Here is a 22215-nt window from a genome sequence, read left to right as displayed (position 1 = left end):
CCCTGGTTCTTTTGGCTATCATTTTGGTTCTGCCTATTATCCGGGCAATCCCTCATGAAATGGTTAGGGGACTGGCAGATGTAACAAGTCCTTTTACTATTCTGTTGTCTGGATTGTCCTGTACCTCCATATGACTTCTTATGATTGCTCTCTAGCTTCTCAAGACGTTCTTCAAGCCTCTTCAGCAAACTTTCAATGCCACTGGAGTTGTTTGTTGTGTCCGGTGGTGTACCATCCTGGGGGCGACGAACTTGCTCATTGACAGCTCGAACTGTTGACCTCTTCTTATCATCTTCTCCCAGTTTCCCTTCATATCTCTCTACCACCTCCACAGCTTGCTCTACAGTCTTGCAATCTTTGTCAATACACCGACATTTCATCTTCAAAGAAATGCTCTTATAAAGTTGGTTCAAGGCTAGGGCTTCCTGGGCACTTGCACTTAGATTTGCGTATGCTCTTTGCGACATCTGTCGGAGGTCATCCCCAAGGGCAGCTATAGTTTCAGCTTGTTGACGTTTACGAGCCTCGAATCTTGACAGCCATCTATTCTGTTGTCTGGAGCTCCCAAAGCGTAGCTCTAACTTCTCAATAAGACCCTGATATCTCGTCCTGTCAGTTGCAGGCAAACTAATGTAGTAGGTTCGTGCTGGTCCACGAAGACATGTTGCTAAGGCCAATACTTTCTCATTGTTATCCCACCTCCCCAACTCAGCACATGCTTCAAAATGGGATATATACTCCTGCCAATCTTCTGTCCCCGTATACTTCTCAGGCTTCATCTGAATAGTCTTTCTTGGTTGGAAGCGCCCGATAGGCTCTAAAATGCGGTTTGGCTCTATGTAACCAGATGCTTCTTCAAATTCCTCAAGTTCTGCTGTCTCGTCATTGGCTATGTCATCGCGGTCACCTTGACCTTGCTCATCAGGTTCCGTTTCGTGTCGAAATACTATGTCGCGATCCGGTGAGTTGGCCATCATAAATTGATAGACTTGGTTAACTATAACATAACATTTAAATAACTAAATATATATATACAAGGGTTCCACTACACTAGCAAGTCGTCGAGGCGAGGTCCGTATCCTGGATATCATTGAGAATTATGACATCCCACTTCTGACACCATTTGTAACAGGAATGCCGATTCATTGATTTCCTCCAGGTAACTTCTCAAACACAACAGACAGAATTCTTTAAGTTCAAGTCGGTCAATTTATTAGCGAGGAGCATCTATACATTTGTACAACATTATATGGCCTTCCTCTTAATCACACTCTCTCTCTAAGTCACTAGTGTAGTGGGAGATTGCTCGCGATAGCCCTACAGTGGCATACTATTAGAATATCGGACACGCCGGCTGGTCAGATGTACCACCTCAGTATATTATTAGTAAATGGGAGATAACCCATGAAATATTACATGTAAATAAAGTTGTTATACTGAAAACTTTACCATCATTTAGAGATACAATTTAGTCTTAAGTTAACTAAGTGTAGAATATAAAAAGATATTCCATAAAATCCCAAGCCATCTTGTATAGTTATATAGGTATAAGTACCTTGCAAGAATGATGCTAGTGCTGTCGCTGGCTGAGCAGATCTGAGAGAGCCAGTCGAAATTCCGCGCCTTTATAAACTTTTGCAGCGACCACGTGATCGAATCTGACCAATCAGCGCTTGTCCGGCGCCGGACCATAATCTCGTCACCGGACAATAAAATCAATGTTGTAATAAAATACCAAAATAATTGCCGGTCGCCTGTCCGTTTGGCTTATAATAAACGTAGACATAAATTAATACTAGATAATGACTTGTCCGTCAGAAATTACACACTATGAAAGCTTTTGTAAACTTGTCCGGCACTTCGGTATACACAACTATTATAGTACCGGAAGTGCATCGATGCTACTAACATGAAACATAGTCCGCAGACTTTTCAATAAATAAACTCTGTTCGCTCTCACAACTCGATACCAGATTCTTCCAAATCACTTATACAATATATCTACTAATTATCTAAACTATTTAGAGAGTATTTATCGGTCCCTATCTTATAACATAGTCGTTACATCACTTCCTTCATCAACAAAGATGGCGCCGCGAATAGGACAACACACTCAGTGACGATGTTTAGCTTTACGATAATGTCCCTTCCGTGGTTCGGTGATCGTAATCCAAGGACGAAATCCTGTATTTCAAGTACGTAACACATCCTGATAGTTCATTATGAATGAAAGTTTACTTGATATATGATTAAGTGTAGTTATCGAATCAATCCCACAGATTCCACTTCTGTTTTCCATAGGCAACGTCCTATCACGGTTGCAATGGTTTCCACACGATTATAGATACAAATTACAAAGTAAGCTAGCACTATTTCTAAAACTTCCCAACATTTCCCATGTACAATATTTGGGTAAACTAAGCTGTAAATAACGATCAGAATCTCACCTGACACACACATCGTAAATGGCCAAAATGATACTGGTATACATTTCAATATAAAGTCTTACATTTATTAGCCTGGCTGTACAGATATCTACAGAGGATGTTACAGTATTACTTGTATATATAGCCGTATAGGTACAGATGTTTACAGAGGATGTTTACAGTATTACTGGTATATATAGTAGTATAGCCTGGCTGTACAGATATCTACAGAGGATGTTACAGTATTACTTGTATATATAGCCGTATAGGTACAGATGTTTACAGAGGATGTTTACAGTATTACTGGTATATATAGCCGTATAGGTACAGATGTTTACAGAGGATGTTTACAGTATTACTGGTATATATAGCCGTATAGGTACAGATATCTACAGAGGATGTTACCGTATTACGGGTATATATAGTAGTATAGGTACAGATGTTTACAGAGGATGTTACAGTATTACTGGTATATATAGTAATAAAGGTACAGATATCTATAGATGATGTTTACCGTATTACTGGTATATATAGTAATAAAGGTACAGATATCTATAGATGATGTTATCGTATTACTGGTATATGTAGTAATATATATAGGTACAGATGTTTACAGAGGATGTTTATATTTCCCCGATCAGACTGGCAATCACCGACGAGATGCTGCTACCATTCCTGGAAGGTGAAACTGTACAAGATGTGATAGCCCAGAAGAAACTTTTCTATGTCGATTTGGAATTACAAGACGGAATCCCAACCAGGCCAGAATACAAGGTACAGTAGTTGGATTATTTACTACCCGTAGTTTGACGTTCGTCAGTAATGCCAAATATCTCCTCATATAAGATAACGAGAAAAAGTGTTTTTGTGTGCATTTATATATGTACTTAATATATGTTTAAAAAATACCGAGATTTTATTTCTTTACATTCAAGTGACCTGTTCGAGTCGTTTTTTGTCCGTCGTCGTCAAGGATGTTTGGGAGGTGTATCGTCAGTCTAGACCCTCTAAACAATAATTTGTTTAGAAAGAAAAGTTTAGTTTATATATTCACACACATCAACCAAGTTTTCATTAGAAGGAAGAAACAATGCAGAAGAATTGTTATAACGTTTGAATCAAAAATACAAAAATATATATTAAATTGAACACGACATATCCCGATGAATTTTTAATGTGTGATTTCTCTTCCGTCAAGGTGTGTGCTCCAATCGCGTTATTCTATCACAACGACCAAGAAGCGAGCCTGGTCCCAATAGCGATTCAACTGAAACAACAACCAGCTGATGACAACCCAGTGAGAAAAATTCTCTAATTTACACTGAATTACATTTCACTTTCTCCACTAGACACTTGTATATATCGGTGTCTATCGTTTTGTTGTAGTATCATGGATTTGATGTGACGGGTACCACATGTGGTGACGTAAGACGCTGTGATGGATGCCACATGTGGTGACGTTAGACATTGTGACGGGTGCCACATGTTGAGCAGAAACTATTTTTACATGGTCTCGCCTCCGATCTTGTTCCTTTTGTTTTGATGTTTCTAGTTTTTGGTCGATAGACACTGTTTTAGTTTAATTCCAAGCTTTATAACATCTTTTCACTAACAACTGTTAATTACAATTATTTCAAAATAGTTTGTCCGTTATGCCTTTCAAGTACAAATCATCAAGTTTGAAAGTGTTTTTATTGCAGATGGTTTGAGATATGTTTGTTACTCATCAACTGTGAGAAAAGAATGTTAATAAAATACATTTACTTGTGAAGTGCAATTGGTAAAAAACAACCACTCAATGTATCGCTCACTACAGTTATTTGAGAATTACAATTGGATTCACATCTACTAATAATCAATTTTCCGATCAACCTTGGAACGTTTAGGTTTTCCTACCCTCCGACCCGCCCTACACGTGGCTTTTCGCCAAGATGTGGTACAACAATGCAGATACATGTTACCATCAGGCCATCACACATCTAGGTATGGCAGTTAATATCCAGGTTTTGATGACACAAACTGAACTGACAGATGGCACTTTAGATCTTAGTGTCTGTCGTCACTTCGGTATCGTTATCTGTAGTGCATCAGGGGAACTAATGATGAAGACCGTATATCTTTAACATTATGCTGTATTTGTTAGATATAGTGATATACTTAAAGCCAAACGTAATCTCGTTGTTTAAAGTTTTATAGTATTTTAAATAAATATACAAATTGTGTGAGTACATGTGTACTTGTCTGTTCATGATAAGCAGCGAAAGTAGGGATGTTGAGGGAAATGTGTGTAAACAGGGGTGTTCCCTGTATGTTTGTTATACAGACTTGTAGTGTTGTAGGTATACATCATTACACGTACTTTAGTTATTTATTAAAGTCCTACATTTTCAGGTTTCACCCACTTGTTGATGGAGGGGTGTGTACTCGCCACACATAGAAACCTATCTCACTCCCATCCTATATTCAAACTGCTGGCGCCCCACTTCATCTACCTCGTGGCAATCAACGGGTAATGTACATCTCAAATAAGATGTTAGACTAAATTTAATCCTTAGATATCATGTGGGGATACCAATGACTAATTGCGTCTACACAATACACTGAAAAAAACATTGTGTTGCATATAGTTGAATGTTTGCCAAAAATTGGATTTGATTCAGGAAATCGTACTCCTATAATGTTAAGACAAGATACATTGTATTGACTCCTCTAATGTTAAAACAATATGCATTGTATTGAATCCTCTAATGTTAAGTCAATATACATTGTATTGACTCCTCTAATGTTAAAACAATATGCATTGTATTGAATCCTCTAATGTTAAGACAAGATACATTGTATTGACTCCTCTAATGTTAAGTCAATATACATTGTATTGACTCCTCTAATGTTAAAACAATATGCATTGTATTGAATCCTCTAATGTTAAGACAAGATACATTGTATTGACTCCTCTAATGTTAAAACAATATGCATTGTATTGAATCCTCTAATGTTAAGACAAGATACATTGTATTGACTCCTCTAATGTTAAGACAAGATACATTGTATTGACTCCTCTAATGTTAAGACAAGATACATTGTATTGACTCCTCTAATGTTAAGTCAATATACATTGTATTGACTCCTCTAATGTTAAGACAATATACATTGTATTGAATCCTCTAATGTTAAAACACGATACATTTTACTGACTCCTCTAATGTTAAAACAGTATGTATTTTACTGACTCCTCTATTGGTAAAACAGGATACATTGTATTGACTCCTATAGTGTTAAAATAAATATATGATACAAAAAGTTTGATTTTTCTTACTGCTCTGTTAAAAAAATTAAAATAAAAATCAACAAACAACGATGGTCTGGTCTTCTGATGCTTAACTACAATTGTTGTTGTATCTATTCAATTGTAGTTAAACATCTGACGATGTAAATCCTTAAAACGGTGATGTTTCACCAGAACGTCGTTGTTTGTTGATTTTTTGTTTTCAATATACATATACGTGTTACCTTGCATGGTTTCATTACCGTTCTATGATTTAGAAAATCCCATTAGGTGTTAGGACTAAGATCATCTCTGAACTGCGACAACGTTTTGCTGCAGCCTAACTAAAGTTACAAGACTCAGATGAAACCATTGTCTAATTCCTTGATTTGATATCCAAATGTTATTGATTTCGTAAGTACGGCTTTTTCATTTTTTTTTTTATATCTTTCACTGTTATTTTATTACAGATTTGCACTGGAAACGTTAATTAAGCCGGGAGGGTCCGTGGATAAGTTTATGGCTGCGGGAACTGATGGTGTGTTCGAACTCATCAAACGAAAGTATGTATGACTGGTGCTTCTCCCACAGTTCATCGATTTATCTTCAGTTTTAGACGTGAGAGATTTCGGGAGCCTGAAGTTGGTTCCGAGTTCCGAGTTCCGTTTAAGTAAAACGGAACTCGGAAATGGTTAAACGGAACTCGGAACTGGGACCAAGTCCCGTAAAGTTTATACATAGTAGTCCGTTTTTCTTAAACGGAACTCGGAACTGGGACCAAAACCCGTAAATCTTCTACATACTTACATTACCTCAAACGGAATTCGGAATTGGTTAAACGGAACTCGGAACTGGTAAAACGGAACTCGGAACTGGTTAAACAGAACTCTGGTTCCGAGTTCCGTTTACTTAAACGGAACTCGGAACTAGGACCAAGTCCCGTAACGTTTAAACATAGTAGTTCGTTTTTCTTAAACGAAACTCGGAACTGGGACCAAAACCAATAATGCTAATACATAGTATTTTAGTTTTTCTTAAACGGAACTCGGAACTGGGACCAAAACTAATACATTTCAGTTCCACTCGGAACTGGTTCCTAGTTATCTTAAACGGAACTCGGAACTGGTTCCTAGTTCCGTTTTACTTAAACGGAACTCGGAAATGGTTTCTAGTTTCATTTATTTTAAACGGAACTGGGAGCAAAGACCAAGTCCCGTAAAGTTTATACCTAACTGATAATTGTCCCTACACTCATTGACATATCATTTCTTTTCATATTCGGGTCTTGTAATGAGATAAAGTACGTAGACTATTTTCTTTAATGAATTTGGAAACTTATTCCTAGTTCCGTTTTTCTTAAACGGAACTCGGGACTGGTTCCTAGTTCCGTTTATCTTAAACGGAACTCGGAACTGGGACCAAAACCAATAAAGCTAATACTTAATATTTCAGTTTTCCTTAAACGGAACTCAGAACTGGGACCAAAACTCGTAAAGCTAATACATTGCATTTCCGTTTTTCTTAAACGGAACTCGGAACTGGTTCCTAGTTCCGTTTATCTTAAACGGAACTCGGCACTGGGACCAAAACCAATAAAGCTAATACTTAATATTTCAGTTTTACTTAAACGGAACTCGGAACTCGGAACCAACTTCAGGCTCCCGAGATTTCTCTGTCAACCACGAGGGTATAAAAGATTGCACGCGCTAACCTTCTGAACAGGAAACAGTTCTGGAACTACCTTTTGAATAATGTCACTATAGTTCTCGCGTTGGTTTTTATTTTTAATCAGTATGCGCAAGATACACATTCCTATGAAATGACAAGCTGTACCCTTGTTAACATCAGGATAGTATCACTGATATCTTTATTTTAGTGTATGTTTTAATGAATATTGTGATTAATTTTAGACCTATATTTTGTTGTGTAATGATATTGGTTCGCATTTGTTTTCGGTTGTGGTGGGTACTTCTTCAAATGATGATATTCCTGTGCCGATTATGTGCATTTGTTTACAAACAGACCTTGATCATCGATGGGATATGCATTTTTTTTAAAGTAATGGGAGAAAAATTATCATTTCCTACCAAGAGAGTGTGACAATGAAATCTCAACCAAGGGCGGAAATTCATGAATGTCCAACAAGCCTCGGGTAGGGCATTAACGAAATCCACCTGTGGGTTCATATTTCTTTGCCATGCCCAAAAGGCAGGGAAGGATTCTATTACTCTACACTACAGTAGTAGTTATGCTGTATTGTATTATACTGTATTGTTTTTCAACATGTTCCCCTTCAGTCTCTTTACACTTTTGCCAGCGATGTTTAAGGGCCTCAAAGCCACTTTTATAGAACTCATTTTCTTGGCTGTTCAGAAAGTCATCATTTGCATGTATGACGTTAGACTGAAAGTGGGTGCTGAAATAGCTGCTTTCAGTTTTGGAAATAGATGAAAGTCTGATGGAGCGAGATTAGGTGAATAAAGCGAATGCTCAATCAATTCAAAGCCACAATCGTGAATGGCAGCCATGACAATGACAGACTTGTGAACAGAAGCACTGTCCTGATGGAATAACAAACCTTTAGTGAGCTTTCCGCGGTGCTTCAGTTTAATATTTTCCTGTAACTGCCTCAGAAGTGAAGCATAATATGTGCCATTGATTGTTTGTCTCTTTTGGAGATAATATATCAGCAGAATACCATCTACATCCAGGAAAACCAAGGCATGACCTTCCCAGCTGATGAAACAGTATTTGCCTTCATTGGCGGGGAGAGCCAGGGTGCTTCCATTGTTGCGATTGTTGTTTGGCCTCTGGGGTAAAATGAATGACCATTGTTTCATCCATAGTGACAAATCTCTGAAGAAAGTTTAGAGAATCTTCATCAAAAAGGTTAAGATTAGCACGCGATAATGTGCGTCTGGTATGCTTCTGATCAATTGTTAGAAGTTTTGGTACCCATCGGGCCGAAAGCTTTCTCAATGCAAGATCCTCAGTCAGAATGAAAAACATCACTTATCTTTATTTTATGGACGTTGTAAAACACACCGTCGTCTCTCTTTATTTTAAGAACATTGTACAACACAATATCATCTCTATGTGTTTAACGGACGTCGTGAAACGCACCATCATTCCTATTTATTTTTAAGGTATTACTTTGAAGTAACCGGTTTTGTTGCAATTTGTTATATTAACATACAAGTTGATATAGATATTCAGTATATATACTACTCACTGTTACCTTTGGTCTCAGACTGGCGGTGTGGCGGATGGACGAGGACGGGACCCTACCCGTAGATCTGGAGAAGAGAGGGGTAAATATTGTCGTCATTCCCGGTTATAGAAGGAGACGGTTGTTTCTATTTTTGTATAATGTTAATGTAATAGACATTTCTAATACAGTGTATTTCTGACAGTTATGCCAGACACAGGGGCCGTCTCAAGATATTTTGTTATGCGGCTATACACGTGAAGCATGAAGTCACGTGTTATTCTACTACAAAAGGAGGTAGAAAATATTTGCATAACACATATGGGCTTGACACTAACTTCGAGCACATGGCCCATAAATATTGTCCAAAATACATAATAATTATATATGTTTATCTTATGTCAGAATTCCCAAAGAACGTCTAATGCATAAGTTTGTGTAATATTGGTTATATCTATGTACATCTCTCTCTCTCTCTCTCTCTCTCTCTCTCTCTCTCTCTCTCTCTCTCTCTCTCTCTCAAGGAACTCGAAGAATCCTCTAATTGTACACTTAAAAAGATAAAACAAAATAAAACAACAATAAAATTTATGAAAATAAAAATTTAAAGACGGAATCATTAAAGTTTGCGGGTGGCCCCCGAAAAATTACGTGTCAGCGTAAGTGTAGGTGTCTGCAAAACTGTGCCCGTTATTAGAAATGTCTAATAGTGTCCTCGTTGTAAATTACATTATTAGTACTAGTATTATAATAGAAGCAGAGATAATGCATACGTCATAAATTCAGACCTTGATTATTTAAGTACGAACATTTACAAACAGGTGCTGGATGACAATGTACTGATAGGGTACCACTACAGAGAGGATGCTCTACCACTGTACGACGCCATAAAACACTTCGTCACCAAATATGTCGGTCTCTACTACGGTACGTCATTTATTGTTTGTCTACTTTCCCTTGTTTTATTCCCTTTGTATCTTATCAATTGTGTCTTATAAAAAGTAAATCTAAATGTTTTTATGTTGTCCTGCTTTATCAAACCTAATGAGTTTGAATTACAATTAAGTATACATGTAAGTATTCACTAGATAACTGTTTAGGTTGTTATGTATTGTTTTCTCTAGATAATTAATAATTATGGAGGTCGTTATGTGTTTTTTTAATAGATAATTGTGTTGGTCGCTATGAATTGTTTTATAAATAATTGTGTAGGTCGTTATGTATTGTTTTATAGATAATTGTGTAGGTCGTTATGTATTGTTTTCTCTAGATAATTGTGTAGGTCGTTATGTATTGTTTTATAGATAACTGTGTAGGTCGTTATGTATTGTTTTATAGATAATTGTGTAGGTCGTTATGTATTGTTTTATACATAACTGTGTAGGTCGTTATGTATTGTTTTATTAGTAATTGTGTAAGTCGTTATGTATTGTTTTATATATAACTGTGTAGGTCGTTATGTACTGTTTTATAGATAACTGTGTAGGTAGTTATGTATTGTTTTATATATAACTGTGTAGGTCGTTATGTATTGTTTTATATATAACTGTGTAGGTCGTTATGTATTGTTTTATAGACAATTGTGTAGGTCGTTATGTATTGTTTTATGGATAATTTTGTAGGTCGTTATGTATTGTTTTATAGATAATTGTGTAGGTCGTTATGTACTGTTTTATAGATAATTGTGTAGGTCGTTATGTAGTGTTTTATAGATAATTGTGTAGGTCGTTATGTTTTGTTTTATAGATAATTGTGTAGGTCGTTATGTAGTGTTTTATAGATAATTGTGTAGGTCGTTATGTAGTGTTTTATAGATAACTGTGTTGGTCGTTATGTATTGTGATATAGATAACTGTGTAGGTCGTTATGTACTGTTTTATAGATAACTGTGTAGGTCGTTATGTACTGTTTTATAGATAATTGTGTAGGTCGTTATGTATTGTTTTATAGATAACTGTGTAGGTCGTTATGTACTGTTTTATAGATAACTGTGTAGGTCGTTATGTACTGTTTTATAGATAACTGTGTAGGTCGTTATGTACTGTTTTATAGATAACTGTGTAGGTCGTTATGTATTGTTTTATCGATAATTTTGTTGGTCGTTATGTACTGTTTTATCGATAACTGTGTTGGTCGTTATGTACTGTTTTATAGATAACTGTGTAGGTCGTTATGTATTGTTTTATAGATAACTGTGTAGGTCGTTATGTATTGTTTTATACATAACTGTGTAGGTCGTTATGTATTGTTTGATATATAACTGTGTAGGTCGTTATGTAGTGTTTTATATATAATTGTGTAGGTCGTTATGTATTGTTTTATAGATAACTGTGTAGGTCGTTATGTACTGTTTTATAGATAATTGTGTAGGTCGTTATGTACTGTTTTATAGATAATTGTGTTGGTCGTTATGTATTGTTTTATAGATAACTGTGTAGGTCGTTATGTACTGTTTTATAGATAATTGTGTAGGTCGTTATGTATTGTTTTCTCAAGATAATTGTGTTGGTCGTTATGTACTGTTTTATAGATAACTGTGTAGGTCGTTATGTACTGTTTTATAGATAACTGTTTAGGTCGTTATGTACTGTTTTATAGATAACTGTGTAGGTCGTTATGTACTGTTTTATAGATAACTGTGTAGGTCGTTATGTACTGTTTATAGATAATTGTGTAAGTCGTTATGTACTGTTTTATAGATAACTGTGTAGGCCGTTATGTACTGTTTTATAGATAACTGTGTAGGTCGTTATGTACTGTTTTATAGATGATTGTGTAGGTCATTATGTACTGTTTTATAGATAACTGTGTTGGTCGTTCATTTCATTTCATTTCAACAAATTTTATTATACAAGATCTTATAGTACAAAGGGATTTGACAACAGGCTTAGCCTATATCAGTCTTCTCCCACATACATATGTAAATGACATTTTGATAATATAATATTGATAGCATTTTTCTAGACAACTTGAACAATAGAGCTATATAATTAGGGTTATTTATAACATTTGAACCTACACTCATACACTCATACACACATCATTGTAATAGTTTAAGTAGTTTTTCATAGTTTAATGGAATAATTTCTAGTTGAAAAGTATCAAAAGTTTATTTATATACGTAAACATTATATATATATATATATATATATATATATAAAATAGATAATTATACAAAATTTTGTAGAGCAAAAGCGCTTCACCTACCTAACATTGAGAAAGATGAGTAGTTTATTGAACAATGATAATGATATACATACATATTAATGAAATATTATATAATTTATTGATTCAATGAGAATTAAAACCTTCTCGAATTAGTTATAAATCTTTCTACATTACTTAAAACAAATTTGTTAAGATCAAGTGAAAGTTCATAGTTACCACATGTTAGTAAGTTAATATCTATAAAACCAACTTGTATAAATATTTCATGTATAAAGTGCCTTATATGGTTGTAATTTGGACAATAGAAGAAGTAATGGTCTAGATCCTCAGAGTAATAACCACAGGAACAGGCTGAATTTGGAATTAGATGATCTATTAATCTGTGATAATTTAAGTTGCTAGCAGAGTTTCTTAATTGGCAAAGAGTGATATTTAATTTTCTAGGTGAGCAAAGTTTAAATAAGTGAGTAGTATCAGTGTTTAAAGGCCTATTTATATTCAATTTAGATTTAAAAATATTCAGTGAAGGAGCACTAGTTAAGTCTGTTTCAAGGGAGTTCCAAATTTTCATGACATCAATGAAGTAGCTGTTATCATACAAGTTTGTTCTGCATCGAGGAATATTAAAGAATCTATGATTTCTAAGGTTATGATGTGGAGCATTATTGTTAATATAGGGTCTAACAATATCAAATAAATATTCAGGAGTCATTTTGTTCAATATTTTATACATTAGGATAAGTTTATGTTTGCGACGTCTTTCAATAAGTGGTTCTAAATTAGTTTCAATGTAAAGTTTATGATGAGATGTTCCACTTCTTAACCCAGTTATTATTTTCATTGCTTCAATTTGAATTGATTCAAGTAATTTCGACTCTGCAGTAGTACAATTATCCCAAACAGTATCTGAATATTCTAAAATTGGTCTAACATATGAACAATATAGTGTAATTAATGAGTTCCTATCAATTTTATGTTTGAGCATTCTTAAAATGTTTAATCTTTTATAACCTTTTTCATAAATATCTTGAATATGATTGCTCCATGTGCCTTTAGAATTGAATGTGACTCCTAGATGTTTATGTATATCTTTCTCTTTCAGAGGCTGATTATCAAAAATAAGTGTTGGATGATTTCTGTTTTTTTTTGTTACGGTTAATGCTATAGTTTTATTTGGGTTGAAGATTATTTTCCATTGGCTAGCCCAGTTGTTGATAGATTCTAAATCCTCATTTAATTCCATACATGGAGTTACCAAGTCATCATCTACAATAACATATAAAGAAGTGTCATCAGCAACTAGCTTTATATTGGTACATACTTCATTAGTTAGATCATTAATAAAGAGTAAAAACAGAAAAGGTCCAAGAATTGATCCTTGAGGGACTCTAGAATTTACATTTTTAAAACTAGATGAATAACCATCATATACAACTCGTTGTCTTCTATTTGAGAGATAATTTTCAAACCAGTTATAGAGATTACCTTTTATGCCATATTTTTTTAATTTATATAATAATCCTTTATGCCAGACTCTGTCAAAGGCTTTGCTAATGTCACAGAAAACAAGTCTTATATCTTTCCCTTCATCTAAAGTTTTTGAAATTGTATTATATACTGTGAGTAACTGATTAATAGTAGAATCATTTTTCTGGAAGCCAGATTGGTGAACACTAATTATATGATGTTTGTTTACATGATTGTACACATATTTGAAAATAATTTTTTCAAGTATTTTAATAAAACAAGGTGTAATTGCAATGGGTCTATAGTTACTAGGATCATCAGTGTTTCCTTTACCTTTATATAAGGCATTTACATTTGAAGATTTCCATGCAAGTGGAATCTTACCAAGGTCTATAGTTTTTTGATAAAGAATTTTTAAAGGTTTGACAAGTGAGGGTAAAAGATTCTTTACAATTTTAGGTGACAAATTATCAGGTCCTGGTGGTTTATTCTCCTTGATTATTTTAATTTGGTCTATGATATCTTGTTCAGTGATTTCTATATTATTAAAATCCAAGTGACTAAGGGGAGGTAATTCATCAACAATATCATCAGGATCTTCATCAACTGCATTAGATATGGAAGTAAAAAAATTATTGAGAGCCTCAGCCTTATCAAGAGGATGTAATAATGTATTACCATTAACTGTGAGGGGATTTGAGGTAGATTTATTATTTAGATCACTTATTGATTTGGCTATTTGCCACCATTTTCTAGGAGGAGTATTTTTATCTAATAGAGAATTTTGCATCTTTGTCAAATAATTAGATTTTGCTTCCCGGATTAACTCAATAACTTCATTACGAGAATTTCTGAACTTAAGCCAATCGCTTTCCTTGTTAGTGTTTCTAGCTATTTTATGAACTCTATTTTTCTTTCTTAATCTATTTCTAATTATACTATTCATCCAAGGTTTGTCATTTGGGCGTAATCTTATCTTTTTTGAAGGAATGTAAGTTTCAGCTAATGTTCTAATATTGTTTAATATTTTATCATTAATTACATCTACATCATTGTCATTTCCAATTATTGTTTCCCAATCTAAGGAAGAGAGATTAGCATTCATTAAGTCCCAATTTGCTTCATTATATTTATATTTCTTTCAAAGGACCGTTCTTTAAATACTTTGAAACATAGATTAAGAACTATTGGACAATGATCACTGCATAAAGGTGGTAGAACTTCAGTATTCTGTATCATATTCAAGTTATTAACATAAAAGATATCAATACATGTTGAGGATGTACGAGTAATTCTGGTTGGTGATTGATTTACATTATCAAGTTGATATTTAGTAAGAATGTTAAGCATGTCTTGGTTAATGTCGCCGGTTATTATTAAATTGGTGTTTGTATTGGTAAGGTTGTCTAATAGATTATCAAATTTCTGCCAATATTCCACTAAAGTGTCAGGAGGTCTGTAAATACAGCAGAGTAGTATATATTTATTGTTTGTTTTGATTTCTATAACTATATTTTCAATCTCATTAGATTCTAAGTTTGGCATTCTCTAGGTTAAAATATTATTTTTTGTGTAGATAATAACCCCACCACCTGGTCTACCTATTCTGTCACATCTAAATATGTTTGGGTGGGATTTAATTTGTAGATCTTTATTTTCAATTTCATCATTGAGATGCGATTCTGTTAAACATAGAATATCAATTTCAGAAAATTCAGTTTCAATCAAATCTAACTTGTTCCGTATTGACCGTACATTCAAATTAAGAATAGAAATATCATTAATGGTATATTTGGAGTCAGATAGTAAAGGTCCAGGATTAGGATGCACAGTTCCTGACATAATCATAATAATTAATTGTACAAGAGAACGGTACGATATATTCTTTAAAAAACATTGGTTTTTGATGGAATCAAACAAGATAAACTCATTCACACAACATTCATTCACGAAATTAAACAGAGATAATATACAATACATTTAGAACATTAGTATCTATACAATGTAGGTTATATCATAAACTTATGCTAACCTATAATATCTAAATGGTCGTTATGTACTGTTTTATAGATAATTGTGTAGGCCGTTATGTAGTGTTTTATAGATAATTGTGTAGGTCGTTATGTATTGTTTTATAGATAATTGTGTAGGTCGTTATGTACTGTTTTATAGATAATTGTGAAGGTCGTTATGTACTGTTTTATAGATAACTGTGTAGGCCGTTATGTACTGTTTTATAGATGATTGTGTAGGTCGTTATGTATTGTTTTATCTGGTCCTGATATGATTATATATTTCTTTTGTTGTCAAACTGCTGTCAAAAGGACTGTATAGTGACGGCTATAACAAACCTGGCGAGAGAGATAACACACGAGCCTGCGAGAATACAGCACACAACACCAGTTTCTTTACGCGTATATTGGTGTTTTTTTATTGTTATGATGTAATGTTGTGTATTCAGAAAACTCAGAAACCTATGTTGGGGACCACGAGATCCAGGCCTGGGCCCAGGAATTAGTCAAACCTCGTTCACAGGGAGGATGTGGTCTTCTGGTACGTGTACTGACATTGCCTTATAGCAAAACTTCGTGTGGTTCAGAAATATATTGCTGCTATATTTAACCCACCCACCCATCCCCACAACGAAATAAGTGGGGTTTACTGGAATCAGCTTGTCTAAAGAAAAACAAAATGTCACAAATATAAAGGACCATGTTAATATTGTTAATATATATGATATATCATTATGGTTGTTATGATAACTGGTCGCTATAAACAGGTTTTCCGATAATGAGTTATAGCTCCTCAGTCGCTTGGCCGATTTTGTTATTGATTTATATGTATTTTATATATTTATTACGAACTGCATATTGTTGTAGCATGAGATATTTTACTGGAATGTGTTTTATTTCACAGGTATGTACTTTATATTACTGGTATGTGTTTCATATTATCTGTATGTGATTTATATTATCGGTATGTGTTTTAGATTACCGGTATGTGCTTATATTTCTATCTTATTTGAATTATACTCAGGAGATAAAAACATCTCAATTATATTGTCATATGATAAAAACCTTCCCGTAGCATATCTATATATAAACATTTGCTCCATATTTCCCCAATGCTAAGAGGCAGTTGCCACCATACGCCTATAACACCCAGTGCCTCAGGCTGTAACACCCAGTGGGTCATGTGACATTAAAAAAGGCGGGATTTTTTGTGCTGGTTTCAAAGTTGTCGAAAATGGTAAGACACTGTAAATATAAGTATTGAAGAGTGGTTTAAATGTTGTTATAGTCGATATGGCAGCAATGTTCATTGCTTAAAATGAAATCATTGAATTCTTGTCATGTATACATGTACCATATGACATAGCTAGTCATGAGTGTAAGATTATGTTGGTCACATAACTCTCAATTAGGAGAAGACACTAAAAAATTTCAAATTAACTTTTTTATTCTACGTTTGGCTATGCCATTGTCAGAATATTCGGCAGAGACGTGCATGATTTCGACGGAACTACTTTCTGAATGACCCATACTCTGACCTTTGATCTCATAATAATCTGAATGTTTATGTTAAGGAAATAATCATGTTCATCCATAACTTAATATATGTTGAATCTATTATCTTATCTTTTTGTCAAGTTAATTTTAATAAAATTAAGAAACCATATGTTTGCCGAACATGTTTGGAACTATATTTTCCCGCGGAATACTTCAAGGCTGACGTCAACCGTCCTGGCTTCGCTTTGTCAGCTGATCGCATATTTTCATACGCCTGAAAGCGACGGATAGGAAACAATGTCTAGACATAAATAACTGGAAGATTGTTGATATCTTTGAATAAGATATGATTATTTTCCATTAATGTCGCAGCATAAGAAGAATACAGTGCTCGGGACAGAAAATTATGAGTATTTGTGATTGGCAGGGCGTTCCTGGTGATGGCAGTATTACCAATGAATCTGACCTTGCAGTAATATTGACCAGCATCATATTCACGGTCAGTGTGGGGCATGCCGCGGCCAACTTTGCTCAGTACGACGAGTATGGATTTCCTCCCAATTACCCAACTTTGATAGAGGGCACACCCCCTGTTGACAAGGTAACACACATACGTGTAGTTAAAGTATAAAATGTCTACTGAGTTTGTTATAACCCAACTCTGATAATGCTTTTTGAAATACTTCATAGCTATAGATGAATTATCTAGAAAATATAGCATTCATGAATTGTCTTTTTTTCCTGAAAACAACCCATTTCGTCTTGCATTTTTGTTTAATTACCTACGTTGTCAAACTATTGTGATTGTTCGATACGCCTGGACAAAATATAACTATTGAAACCATTAATCTTAATCTAATGTAATACGATCGTAACCTTCATAAAAAAAGTAGGCAAAAGTGTATTCTCTGATGTGGCAACCTCCTGGTTGCCTTTTTCAGTCCTACCTGTGGTCAGTTAGGGAGTACAGACTAGCCTGGTGTGAGATTCGGCCACGTGGTTCGGGTATGAACCCTAGGTCTTGTGACTTAATCAGACTGGCATAGGCTGGCATAGGTAGTAATTAAATAATTATTTATCCTGTGTAGCTTTGTAATTTGAGAGCTTCATTCTTTTTTTTTCGGGTTATTTATTGCATAGACTCCTCTGACGGAAGCCTCAATCATAGATGCTCTGCCTGATAAGAGTACCACTTTTGATGTGATGACCATTTTCAAAGTTCTCAGTGGCATGGGGACAAACAAACTGGGGGATTATGAAGTCAAATACGTGTATGATCCCAAAGCGGAGGCGGTCTTAGAGGAGTAAGTATATAGCAATGACCTGTTTACTGATGAATACTACGCTATACTAGATATGGTCAGAGTTCCTTAATTCTCGTTGGCTAATACATGTCGTGTTGAGGTCAATATCTTAAAAATGTCAACCTGATATTTCTCTTTTTGGAAACGCCGGGTAATATTGCGTTTATGACATAATCATCGTGAAGTCGCAATTCTATGTAAATTTAAATCTTATGAAGATAAATATTAAGCATTACCACCCTTTTCCATATCTTGTATACAATTAGGACCTTTAATCAGGTCAATATGGTGATATAACGACTTGGTAGAATAGAAATAAATTGATTTAGGGCGAAGCCAGAGGTGAAAAGTTTAGATTCTACCCAGTCAATATAACACCATATTTATCTCACTAAAGGTTCATAACTGATAATTATTAACCCGAGAAAGGTTATTTTCCAATGCTGAGGGTATATATATCATGTTGTGTGGTGTTAACTTTATGTTGTGTGGTGTATACATTGTGTTGTATGGTGTATACATTGTGTTGTATGGTGAAATCATGTTGTGTGGTGTATACATTATGTTGTGTGGTGTGTACATTATGTTGTATGGTGAAATCATGTTGTGTGGTGTATACATTATGTTGTATGGTGTATACATTATGTTGTGTGGTGTATACATTATGTTGTGCGGTGTATACATTATGTTGTATGGTGTATACATTATGTTGTGTGGTGTATACATTATGTTGTATGGTGTATACATTATGTTGTGTGGTGTGTACATTATGTTGTGTGGTGTATACATTATGTTGTATGGTGTATACATCATGTTGTGTGGTGTATACATTATGTTGTATGGTGTATACTTTATGTTGTGTGGTGTATACATTATGTTGTGTGGTGTATACATTATGTTGTGTGGTGTATACATTATGTTGTGTGGTGTATACATAATGTTGTGTGGTGTATACATTATGTTGTGTGGTGTATACATTATGTTGTGTGGTGTATACATTATGTTGTGTGGTGTATACATTATGTTGTATGGTGTATACATTATGTTGTATAGTATATACATTATGTTGTATGGTATATACATTATGTTGTATGGTGTATACATTATGTTGTATGGTGTATACATTATGTTGTGTGGTGTATACATTATGTTGTGTGGTGTATACATTATGTTGTGTGGTGTATACATTATGTGGTATGGTGTATACATTATGTCGTGTGGTGTATACATAATGTTGTGTGGTGTATACATAATGTTGTGTGGTGTATACATTATGCTGTGTGGTGTATACATTATGCTGTGTGGTGTATACATTATGTTGTGTGGTGTATACATTATGTCGTGTGGTGTATACATTATGTTGTGTGGTGTATACATTATGTTGTGTGGTGTATACATTATGTTGTGTGGTGTGTACATTATGTTGTGTGGTTTATACATGATGTTGTATAGTGTATACATTATGTTTTATGGTGTATTCATCATGTTGTGTGGTGTATACATTATGTTGTGTGGTGTATACATTATGTTGTGTGGTGTATACATTATATTGTATGTTGTATACATTATGTTGTATGGTGTATACATTATGTTGTGCGGTGTATACATTATGTTGTATGGTGTATACATTATGTTGTATGGTGTATACATCAAGTTGTGTGGTGTATACATTGTGTTGTATGGTGTATACATTATGTTGTATGGTGTATACATTATGCTGTGTATTGTATGTATTATGCCGTATAACTATTTTGCCTGAGGATATGGTCTGAATCATTTTTTTTTGTGTGTTACTGAACTTTTAAGAAATAACTTACTCGTGTGAAATATATTCCATAACTAACAACCACTCGTTGTGTAACCTCTATATAGCCAACAGTCGGCACATTCATAAAATGGCTCGAGAGTGGAATAACTCATTATACGATATGATGTATATATTATATGTTTTGTGTGTTGGTGCTGGCTTGATAACATACTGGCTTGGATGACGATATGGTGATTATATTTTTATAATTGTGCCTGATTCGACTTCATTTATTGATTCAGATTCCGGAAGGAGCTTGAAGATCTCGGCAACAGAGTGGAATCACTAGAAAGATTTAGAAAGGTCTCCTATCCCTGGCTCAATCCAGATATAATTCCTTACTCTATCAGCATTTGATCTGGTCTGGCATGGCTGCATTTAATTTTCATTTTACATTTCATTTACTAGATACAAGGTTAATCTAATATCGTATGTATATAGACAGGAAACTCCATAGAGTTATTTGTACGACACAAGAGTAAATTAACGGATTGTCACATCATGCGATATCAAAGTGTTAAACTACGTGTTAAACACACATCACAGTTATTATGGCTAGATTAATTGAAATAGGTAAGCCCGCAAATCAGAGTCGAAACATATATACACTGCAAAAGAATAATGATAAATTCCACATAAAGATAAGGATATATTACAGCAACTTTCAATACACATATACTGATATGAGAAAAAAGTTCCCTGAAGATATACTATTATATATATATAACATTCATTAAAGAAACAACAAGTTAAAATGAAAAATCTAAAAACATCAGTCATCCTGTGAGTAAATTCAGTATGTCAAAAATAAAAGTATGGCATCATTGAAAATTTTCTTGGAATATAAAAGTTGCAAATATGATGTTCTTTGAAGGGTTGGTCTGTCACCGTATTTGTGATATCAACTCTGGCCATGGACAACTTGACCGTCGTCGTGAGTCACTCCGTGAAATAGATTCATATGACATAGATTTAAAGTACTATAATTTTATAAAATATTAAAGAAAACTGGCTCTAACATCTCAGATAGACTAGCAGTAATAGTTGCAGTCTATTTGGAGCAGGACAAACAAGTAAGCAAGTACTCACATGCACAACCACACCCTTACCCACTTACTCCTGTATACATCTAGGGTTGATTGATATGTCGTGAGCCTAATATTGAAGGATTTGGATTTTGCCGGACACATTTTATAATTTTTCAACATATTCCCTCCAGTGACTTTACACCTTTGCCAGTGGTGTTGAAGGGCCTCAATGCTACTTTTGTAGAACTCATTTCTTGGCTGTTCAGAAAGTCATCAACTACATGTATGACGTCATCATCGGAATGAAAGCGGATGCCTGAAATAGCTCTTTTCAATTTTGGAAATAAATGAAAGTCTGCTGGAGCAAGATCAGGTGAATAAGGCACACGAAACAGCGTCGCACCATGTCGATCTCAATCACTCTTAATAGCCTTGAACTAATAATGCAATTCCAATGAGTCATGACGTCATGCATTGGCGTAGTGTTGTATTGTATTTCGTAAAATGGTCAAATATGTGAAAGTACAAATCAATTTATATGTAAAATTAGAAAACTCATTTCCTTGTTGATTTTTCAATGTATTCTTGATAGAACTTCTTTTTCGCGGACGCTGAAAGTTTCATTTCGGTAAAAATTACAAATTACGGTTATTTTTATCGGCGAATTACACATTCATTCATCGTTGAACCATGAAAGGAATAAAATGTGCGTGCAAGCTTACTATTCGTCAAAAGTTGGTATGATCTTTCAAAATACACTGTATTTTTTATATAAAAAAAAAAAAAACAAAGAAATTTTAAATAAATAAATGAATAAATAAATAAGAAAATAGATAGCTGAGATACCAGAAATTTCGGTAGAGATGTGGCAAGCCTCGGGTTTCACCACATTTTGTGACCTTCCTGTGGAATATTAAATCCTATCCTATATACACACATGAAAAAGTCATATATTCTTGTTTCCCTGGTTAATCCTTAAATGTACTCCTCTCACAAAAAATAATCATAGACGCCGTACGTGATGACCATTAAG

The 22215-nt window shown here is 34.4% G+C and overlaps 1 protein-coding gene across 1 annotated transcript; it reads left to right on the top strand.

Moving 5' to 3' along the window:
- Positions 1 to 3032: 3032 nt before the first annotated feature.
- LOC117321221 (arachidonate 8S-lipoxygenase-like) lies at positions 3033 to 21006 on the top strand. The gene is made up of 11 exons (XM_033875687.1): positions 3033 to 3200; positions 3625 to 3723; positions 4313 to 4409; positions 4818 to 4935; positions 6162 to 6254; positions 8942 to 9002; positions 9721 to 9826; positions 15996 to 16087; positions 17471 to 17644; positions 18184 to 18347; positions 20397 to 21006. The coding sequence occupies exons 1-11, from the start codon at positions 3033 to 3035 to the stop codon at positions 20509 to 20511; spliced, it is 1287 nt and encodes a 428-aa protein (XP_033731578.1). The 3' UTR covers positions 20512 to 21006.
- The last annotated feature ends 1209 nt before the right edge of the window (positions 21007 to 22215 follow it).

Source organism: Pecten maximus, unplaced genomic scaffold (assembly GCF_902652985.1).
Source record: "Pecten maximus unplaced genomic scaffold, xPecMax1.1, whole genome shotgun sequence".
Taxonomy (NCBI): domain Eukaryota; kingdom Metazoa; phylum Mollusca; class Bivalvia; order Pectinida; family Pectinidae; genus Pecten; species Pecten maximus.
This window is presented reverse-complemented; position numbering and strand designations above follow the sequence as displayed.

What these genes read in the sequence shown, in the direction of transcription:
- LOC117321221 (XM_033875687.1), top strand. Translation starts at nt 3,033, where the DNA reads ATGTTTACAGAGGATGTTTATATTTCCCCGATCAGACTGGCAATCACC. An exon ending in ATATGTCGGTCTCTACTACG is followed by an intron (nt 9,827 to 15,995) that starts GTACGTCATTTA and finishes TTGTGTATTCAG; the next exon opens with AAAACTCAGAAACCTATGTT. An exon ending in GCACACCCCCTGTTGACAAG is followed by an intron (nt 17,645 to 18,183) that starts GTAACACACATA and finishes TTTATTGCATAG; the next exon opens with ACTCCTCTGACGGAAGCCTC.